At 54.1% G+C, this 9501-nt stretch overlaps 1 protein-coding gene across 1 annotated transcript; it reads left to right on the top strand.

Annotated features, from left to right (window-relative positions):
• The first annotated feature begins 1833 nt into the window (after positions 1 to 1833).
• KLHDC7A (kelch domain containing 7A) lies at positions 1834 to 9255 on the top strand. The gene has a single exon (XM_524579.8). The coding sequence runs from the start codon at positions 3089 to 3091 to the stop codon at positions 5420 to 5422; it is 2334 nt and encodes a 777-aa protein (XP_524579.5). The 5' UTR covers positions 1834 to 3088; the 3' UTR covers positions 5423 to 9255.
• Positions 9256 to 9501: the final 246 nt, after the last annotated feature.

Here is a 9501-nt window from a genome sequence, read left to right as displayed (position 1 = left end):
GAAAAGCTAACTTATTTTTAATTCCTAGACTCACTAAAAACTCCTGAGATGATTGTTAAAAATGGAGGTTTCCTGGGACCCACCCAGCCCACTGAATCAGGACATCTAAAAGGTAGAGCTTAGAAATTTGCATCCCTGGCTTGGTGTGGTGGCTCACATCTGTAATCCCAGCACTTTGGGACGCCAAGGCGGGTGGATCACCCGAGGTCAGGAGTTCGAAACCAGCCTGACTAATATAGTGAAACCCCATCGCTGCTGAAAATACAAAAATTAGCCAGGCGTGGTGGTGTGCACCTATAGTCCCAGCTACTCAGGAGGCTGAGACAGGAGAATTGCTTGAACCTGGGAAGCGGAGGTTGCAGCGAGCCAAGATCATGCCACTGCACTCTAGCCTGGGTGACAGAGTGAGACTTCATCTCAAAAAAAAAAAAAAAAACCCCAGCCTGGTCAACATGGTGAAACCCCGTCTCTACTAAAAATACAAAAATTAGCTGGGCGTGGTGGTGCATGCCTGTAATCCCACCTACTCGGGAGGCTAAGGCAGGAGAATCGTTTGAACCATGGAGGCAGAGGTTGCAGTGAACTGAGATTGTGCCATTGCACTGCAGCCTGGGTGACACTCTGTCTCAAAAAAGAAAGAGAAAAAGAAAGAAAGGGAGAAAGGGAGAGAGAGAGAGAGTTAAGAAGGAGGGAAGGAAGGAAGGGAGGGAGGGAAGGGGAGGGAAGGAGGGAGGGAGGAAAGAAGGGAGGGAGGAAGGAAGGAAGGAAGGAAGGAAGGAAGGAAGGAAGGAAGGCAGGAAGGCAGGCAGGCAGGCAGGCAGGCAGGCAGGCAAGCTGCATCTCTAACAAGCACCCCTTGTGATCCTTGTGCACATTGCATTGATAGGCACTCTTTTGACCAGGATGGAAAGAAAGAGAATTCAGGGGACCCCTCTTGACAGCCACCAGTGGGACAGGCTGAGGACACCTGACTTTCTAAGAGGTCACACCTGCTGGATGAAGTCAGGTCTGTAAAATTCTGGACTCTGCAAACAGGTTTTGAGTCCCCATTTACAAGCCAGTTGACATAATCTTGGAGGTCCAGTTACTGCTGCTGTCAAATGGGGATAACAATCGTGTCTCTCCCCAAAGGGGCTGTGAGCATGAGATGAGATGAGGTGAGCTTCATCCCGAGTGTCCACCCCAATCCACTCAGTGTAAAGACAATCCCTGCTGGCTATTGTCCCAAATGGTGCAGGGCCCCACATAGTCTTAGGGTCCACAGCTGAGCCAGCTACAGCCTCTGTCCTCAAGGACTTAGAATGCAGCAGACCAGATCTTGCACACAATGCACTTTACGATGCAGCAGCTGTGGCCAAGCCTAAAAGAGGAGCATCAGAGAACACGAGACCCAAAGGAAGAAAAGGTGATCTTGGACGGATGAAGGCACCAGGGAAGAAGGCCCAGACACAGCCTTTCACCCAACTCTGATGGGCCAGAGGGATGTCCACCAGCCTTCCCTGCCAAGAAGTCACCCTGAGCCCGGTTTGCTAGGCAGTGATCAGGAGATGAATCTGGAAGAGTAAACCGAAGCTGGTACACAGAGAGTTGTGAACGTCGGCATAGGGAGTCAGGATTGTCTCCTAGAGTCAAAGCCTTCAGAGCCAAATTCCTCCCATGTGTGTGCTTCCTGTGGCCCACAGTGTTTTTCAGTTTCATTTTTGAATCAGATGCCAACATTTTAAAATTGAGAGTGATTATGTCACTACTGGGATTCTAAGCTTTTTGTGACAGTGGGAGGATGAGGCAATGCTGGGCCTGATACCATCGGCTGGGGTGGGGCGGACAGGCGTCCTCACTTGTTCACTTTACCTACCCAGCCTCCATATGCAGCAAGAGTTTGAGACCCCTGCACAGGACTTTGGGGACTCTTTGAGGACCTTGGTCAGGAGAAGGGTAGAATTAGTTCTGTGCTTTGGAAGGTCCTCTGATGACAATTGATACTAGTGATGATGGTGCCGATGATAAGAAAGAGGAAAAGGAGGAAGAAGCAGAGAATAGTTCATATTTACTAAGCTTTCATGATGGGGGCTCTGCCCCAGTGTTTATTCCTAGTAGCCCATTTAGTTCTCCCCACAACCTGATGAGGTGTGTATGCTGTCATCCTCCTTTTTCAGACAAAGCACAGAGCGGTGAGGTCTCTTGCCTAAGGTCATATAGTTGGTAAGTAGCAGAGCCAGGTAGTCTGGGTCCAGGACCCACAGCACTGGTGATGGGGGAGGGGAAATGGTGAGGGGGGTCTGGGAGATGTGAGTCTTCCCTCAGCCTTTCACCGTAGGAGATTGTCTGGTTTTAAAAGAGAAGATGTGTCCACATCTAACCCCGATCTGAGCACTAATGCAATGTCTTTCTCCACTGTTCTCAGAAAGGCTGGTTTCTCTTAATAAACTTGTCAGGCAGGGAAGGAGGGCAGAGGCACTCAAGGGCCAGGTCAGATGGCTTGGCTGCATGCCCTGGCTCCAGACTCCACTGCCATGTTCCTGTTCCCTGCTTGGCCAGCATAAAGCTGACCCCACTGTGAGGACCAGCAGACCTCACAAGAATGACCCCATCCACGCCTACTGGGGCTCTACCTGCCCATGACTCACCACACCCAAGCCTCTGAGCCCAGTGGATTTGCAAAAGAGAAAATAAAGCACACACATAAAGAATAACCAACCCCATGCATTTCCTGGCATTGGGTGACTGTTTGGTTAAGAGCTTCCTCCTTCTTTGTATGCCCACTGGATACTCCTAACATCCCCTAGCTGCTGACCACAGAGCTGGCTCAGGTGGCTGATCACAAGCTCAGCCCCTGGGCGGGCCCCCCACCCCAGCCACCAGGGAAGCATCGAAGGAGGCCAGCCGCTGGGATCTGCCAGCTCTGGGCCCCAGCGGCCACCCTCTACAGCTCAAAGTCACCTTTGCTCCTCTCCTCTCCTCGGCTGGCCAGCCAGAACCAGCCCAGAACTCCCTCCCCTCTGCTCAGCAGGACTCAGGAACTGGTCCCTACTGGGCAATTATTAATCAGATTCTTGACATTCCTCAGCCCCAGGTTGGCTGGAGAAGCATGTTCCCCAGAGGAGCAGAGGCCCAGGACTGGCATTTGGATATGCAGCTGACCGGCAAGGTGGTGCTGTCAGCCGCTGCCCTGCTCCTGGTGACTGTGGCCTACAGGCTGTACAAGTCGAGGCCTGCCCCAGCCCAGCGGTGGGGTGGGAATGGCCAGGCAGAAGCCAAGGAGGAAGCAGAGGGCTCAGGGCAGCCTGCTGTACAGGAGGCTTCTCCTGGGGTGCTCCTGAGGGGGCCAAGACGCCGGAGGAACAGCAAGCGGGCTGAAGCACCACAGGGCTGCAGCTGTGAGAATCCAGGAGGCCCCTGTGTCCTGGTCACGGGGGCCACTTCCACAGACAGGAAGCCCCAGAGAAAAGGCTCAGGTGAGGAGCGGGGAGGGCAGGGCTCGGACTCTGAGCAGGTGCCTCCTTGCTGCCGCGGCCAGGAAACCAGAACAGCTGTTGGCGGTAACCCTGACCCTCCCCATCTCCCCCGCTTGGGCAGCGAACCGAAGAGCTCCCCAGCTGGACTCATTGCAGCAGCCGATGGCAGCTGTGCCGGTGGTGAGCCTTCTCCATGGCGGGACAGCAAACCCCCTGAGCATCCAGGGCTGGGGCAACTAGAACCTCCCCACTGTCACTACGTGGCTCCCTTGCAAGGCAGCAGTGACATGAACCAGAGCTGGGTCTTCACCCGTGTGATAGGGGTCAGCAGAGAAGAGGCTGGGGCACTCGAGGCTGCCTCCGATGTTGACCTGACCCTGCATCAGCAGGAGGGCGCCCCCAACGCCTCCTATACCTTCTCATCCATAGCCCGCGTCCGAATGGAGGAGAATTTCATACAGAAGGTGGAGGGGGCTGAGCCCCGGCTCAAGGGCAAGGTGTACGACTACTACGTGGAATCTACCTCTCAGGCCATCTTCCAGGGCAGGCTGGCTCCCAGGACAGCAGTCCTGACTGAGGTTCCATCCCCTAGGCCACCGCCAGGGTCCCTGGGAACAGAGGCAGCCTCGGGAGGCCAAGCCGGTGACACAAAGGGTGCAGCCGAAAGAGCCGCCTCCCCGCAGCCAGGACCGTGGCCCTCCACCCGAGGCTTCAGCCGGAAAGAGAGTCTTCTGCAGATAGCGGAGAACCCAGAGCTGCAGCTGCAGCCAGATGGCTTCCGGCTCCCCGCTCCACCCTGCCCAGACCCGGGCGCCCTGCCTGGCTCAGGCAGAAGCAGCCGGGAGCCCCATGTGCAGCTGGTGGCCGGGACCAATTTCTTCCATATCCCGCTCACCCCTGCTTCAGCCCCACAGGTCCGCCTGGATCTGGGCAATTGCTATGAGGTGCTGACCTTGGCCAAGAGGCAGAACCTGGAGGCCCTGAAGGAGGCGGCCTACAAGGTGATGAGCGAAAACTACCTCCAGGTGCTGCGCAACCCGGACATCTACGGGTGCCTGAGCGGGGCAGAGCGCGAGCTGATCCTGCAGCGCCGGCTCCAGGGCCGCCAGTACCTGGTGGTGGCTGACGTGTGCCCCAAGGAAGACTCCGGCGGCCTCTGTTGCTATGACGATGAGCAAGATGTCTGGCGCCCGCTGGCTCGCCTGCCCCCCGAGGCCGTGTCCCGGGGCTGTGCCATCTGCAGTCTCTTCAATTATCTCTTCGTGGTGTCCGGCTGCCAGGGGCCCAGGCACCAGCCCTCCAGCCGCGTCTTCTGCTACAACCCGCTCACGGGGATCTGGAGCGAGGTGTGCCCGCTGAACCAGGCCCGGCCGCACTGCCGGCTGGTGGCCCTGGACGGGCACCTGTATGCCATCGGCGGAGAGTGTCTGAACTCGGTGGAGCGTTACGACCCCCGCCTGGACCGCTGGGACTTTGCCCCTCCGCTCCCCAATGACACGTTCGCCCTGGCGCACACGGCCACGACGTGTGCCAAGGAAATCTTCGTCACCGGCGGCTCGCTGCGCTTCCTGCTGTTCCGCTTCTCTGCGCAGGAGCAGCGCTGGTGGGCCGGCCCCACCGGGGGCAGCAAGGACCGCACGGCCGAGATGGTGGCGGTCAACGGCTTTCTCTACCGCTTTGACCTCAACCGCAGCCTGGGCATTGCCGTGTACCGCTGCAGCGCCAGCACCCGGCTCTGGTACGAGTGCGCCACGTACCGGACGCCTTACCCGGATGCCTTCCAGTGCGCCGTGGTGGACAACCTCATCTACTGCGTGGGACGCCGGAGCACCCTCTGCTTCCTAGCAGACTCTGTCTCACCCAGGTTTGTGCCCAAGGAGCTGCGGAGTTTCCCGGCCCCGCAGGGCACCCTCCTGCCCACCGTCCTGACCTTGCCCACCCCCGATTTGCCTCAGACCAGGGTCTAGCAGTCCCTCAACTGAGCTCCTCATGCAAAGCTGGGGGCCACAGGGCTCCACTGCCAGCCGTCCCTCTGTGGGCCATTTCTAGGCAATCAGGCAACCCAGGAATGTGGCCGTCAAGAGGTGAATTCCGGTCCTTTCTCCTCCCCTAGCTGGGGAGAGAGGGATCTTAGATGAGTCTTACCCTTCATGGGCTGCAGAGGCCCCACTGCAGAAAAGAGGACCAGGAGCTGGTGTTCCAAGGCAGAAGGCATTCATGTCTTCAGGGATGACCGCCCTTGCTTCAACTCTGAATTCTTGGGGGGATACACCGGGACCCCACCAAAGCTTAGGGGGCATAGTCTTTTTGCAATCACAATTCTAGGAGCCAGTTGACCCCAGCGGCCCCTCGCTAGTTGCTCTGGAGAGGGGTTGGCTCTCTGAGCCATCAGTGCCCCTTCCTAAACATCAGCCACTGGGCCCCACCTCCACCGTTCCCAGAAGCACCGGGACACACAGGTGGGAAAGATGGAGGCAGGTGACTTGGGCAGGACCAGGAAGGAGCCGAGGGAGCCCCAGGGACCCTGGCCAGAGGGAGTGGTGGTTTGAAAAGTAGAACAGCTGAAGCTGGGGCCAGCCTAGGAGACTCTTGCTTGCGAGAAACTGTACCAAAGCCCGCATTACTTTTCTCCTTATTGGAAGAAAGAGAAGCAGCCTTTGTACCAAGCTATCTTCTGGTGGAGGTCTGCTAAGGATACACGGAGGTCTCAGCAAAGGGAAGAAACTATGTGATCCAAGGGCCACCCTGCTCCTCGGCCCTGCCCATGTTAACTGACCATTGCACTCATTCTCAGATCTGTAGCCGTCTTCCTGTCTGGAAGCTGGGGCAGCCACCACCAGTCAGCACTTCAGGGTGACAGCATAATTTGCCCTCCTTGTGCCAGGTACGGTCACCTGGTTTGCCGCATTCACATTTTCAGGTGGATGACCAAGCGGAGGAACTAGAAGAGTCTAGTGAGGCATCCAGAGACTGGATCTCCTTTCACATCGGGTTTGATAAACTCCGAATGAAGGAGACCCCCAGCCTCAGGAAAGCACCTGTCCTTCCAGGAGGGACGGGAGAGAGCCTGACCCAGTGTATTACCACAGCCCTTGTTCCACCTCTGAGGGAGACAGTGACAGATGGGAAGGCAGTGATGCTCTTGGTTCCAGCCAGAAGCCAGGGGAGATGGGAGGTACACCAGAGCAGGGCCTGACAAGGAAGAAAATAAGGATGCTTTGGACCTCAGTGTCCTTGTCTTGAAAATGGGAAGGACAATTCATGTCCCTGTCTGCCCTGGGGATAAATGAGAGGATAAAAGAGAAAGTTCTTCCCAGTTTCCCAGGTGGTCCCAGCTAGATCCCGTGTCCACGGAAGCTGCTGGTGCCCAGGCTGTGGGTCTTGTTGGAAGAAGCAGGACTGGAACAAAGGATGAAAAGGAGGTTGGCATGGACATAAGAGGAGAGCTTGCACTGGACCACCGAAGACCACCATCCCTGGTCTGGGCTCTGGCACCAGGCCAATGGCGGCTCAGAGGCCACAGGGTGACATTGGCCACACCCCCACCCCACTTCCCTGGCCTGGGCCTCGAAAGATGAAGCAACTGAATTTATTCCTAAATCAGAGACCAGGAAGGGAAAGTCAGCTGGGGCCATGGCTACCTTCTTGGGAGAGTGACCCCTGAACCCAGCCAAGGCCACGTTCAAGCTCAGTGTCAACACTAGGCATGAACCTCCAAGGGACCTGTGGGCTGGGTCAGAATGGCTTCAGTGACAAGACTCAAAGGAGGCACTAGCATTGTGCTGCTGGACTGGGGGAAGGACTTGCTTGGGAGGAGAACCCTACATAGGAGCTGGGGGCAGGTGGACCTAGATCCAACCTTCAACCCCTAGTGAGGGGCCAGGCAGAGGACAAGGCAACAACTAAGCTAGGTAAAGTTCTGGAAAGTTTCTAAGCCCAGGAGGAACAAGGACCACTCTGGAAAAACATTCCAAAGCCCATTGCATACCTGTGGTAGAGACTAGGGGAGTGATTCCAGGGATAAGAGGGAGAAATGTGTTCCAGGCCCCAACTGATGGTGGGTGTGGTCTTCATAATGAGAGGTGGAGCTGAGATTTGGGCCTGGGCTGGGAAGAGGAGTACACAGTCCATCTGATCCACCTCTCTTATGGTTCCATTGGCAAAATCATTCATCAGTCGTCCTATCTTTTCCTGGCGAGCCCTCACAATGCTTCGTAAGTGTTTCAACACAGTGTCCCAGGCAGTCACTACCTATAGATTAGAGCTGCTGTGCTGGCCTGGGGCTCTAGAGCTGGGCTTCAGGAAGACTGTGGTCAGGGCCATCAGGGTGGAACAAGGTAGCTCAAGACCTTGGAAAGACACCCTGAGGGCACAATGGTCCTTGCAGTTTAAGATGACACTTTAAAAATAAATTCTCTCCTAATGATGGCTTGAGTCCTGCCACTCAATGGGAGCATCAGCGGAACCTGTAGCATCTTATTTGGAATTGACATTCTCTATTGTAATTTTGTTCCTGTTTATTTTTAAGTTTTCTTTTTGTTTCACTGGAAAGGAAAGATGATGCTCTGTTTTAAACATTAAAAGTATACAAGTTGCTTTGTTACAATAAAACTAAATATGTACACACACCAAAAAAAAAAAAATGATCAGGATGCATTCATTCACTCCTGAAATAAACATTTACAGAATATTTGGGCTGGGCAGTGTTCTAGGTGCTGGAGATGCAGCAGATCCCTGCCTTAATGGAGCTCACATTCTAGCAAAGGAAAATGGACACTTTTAAAAGGAAATACATAGAACCTAGTACCTAGGCTGCATATACACTAAGGAGAAAGCTGAGGCAGGGACATGGGATCCTGAGTGCCGGAGGAAAGGGGTTGCTCTTTTAAATCATGTGATCAGGCCTCCCTGATAGGATGACATTTGAACAGGGACCTGAATGGAAATCTGGGAGATGCACAGACCAGGACTGGTCCAGGGAACCGGAAGGGTGGCCTTGCAGCCAGAAGGACTTTGCTCCCTGTGCCCACCAGGGAGAGCAGGGCTGCTTCCGAGGAGCGCCATCTTGGGGTAGGAAGAAGGACAGGGGCCCAGCTATTCTGTTTAGCCTTTGTTGTAAGGGAAAAAAACTCAATGACACCTACATTTACAACATATAGGAGTGAGAGCCAGTGTCGTTACCAGAATGTTGCAGACCCTATACTCAGGTGTGTAGCTGAGATGACTTCATGGGGCCAGAGTCTCAGATTTCTACTTGACTTTACTTAATAGCCTGGGGTCTGTTGGCCTCCTGCCCTTAGCCTCAGAGTGACATCTGTGTCACTTGGTTTCTTGCTTTTCCAATAGGAATTCTTTCTTCTTCAGAAAAACAAAAAAAAAAATTAAATTTGGGTCGCTTTCCACTTTAAACCAACCATGCCCATTATAGAAAAAAAATAGAGAAAGGTATTAAAAATCTCCCCAATTTTGCCACTCAACGACACCCCCTACTGTGGTGTGTGTCCCTCTGGTCTTTTTCTTCTGTGCAAAGTTTTTGTTTGGCTTGATTTTTGCTTAGGTGTGATTATGCTAAATATACAATTCAGTTTCTTCCTTTTTTCACTTAGCATTTTGTAATAAGCATTTTCCCGTGTTATTACAAATCCTAGGTAAACATCATTTCAATAGTTGCACAATATTCCATGGAGTGAATGTATCAAGGTTTATTTAAACATCTCCCCTCCTGTTGGGCCTGCCTGTAGATTTTTGTTTTCTGTTGGGTTCTCTTTCTATCATAAATAAAACGTCCTTTGTTTTCTTATTCCTCCCTATCTGGGGCCTTCATCAATATTTACAAGAGAATGCCAGTCTAGGTCCCGTCTGCAATAGTAGAGTTGTTGAAACAACCACAGAAGCCACAGCATTTGCCTAGGGCTGGGGCCTGGCCCTTCTGTGACTGTAGGACAGAGCTGTCCTTGGAAGCCTACGGCGAGAGAGGCAAGGCTGGCTGGAGGGGCCATCCAGGGGCACCACATTCACTGGGCCCCTGCTCTCCTCTGCGTGCTTT

Source organism: Pan troglodytes, chromosome 1, assembly GCF_028858775.2.
Source record: "Pan troglodytes isolate AG18354 chromosome 1, NHGRI_mPanTro3-v2.0_pri, whole genome shotgun sequence".
NCBI classification, from domain to species: domain Eukaryota; kingdom Metazoa; phylum Chordata; class Mammalia; order Primates; family Hominidae; genus Pan; species Pan troglodytes.
Note: the sequence above shows the minus strand (reverse complement) of the source record. Positions and strands in the feature narration are given on the sequence as shown.

Bases quoted from the DNA above. Each gene is read 5' to 3' on its own strand.
- KLHDC7A (XM_524579.8), top strand. From the start codon at position 3,089: ATGTTCCCCAGAGGAGCAGAGGCCCAGGACTGGCATTTGGATATGCAG.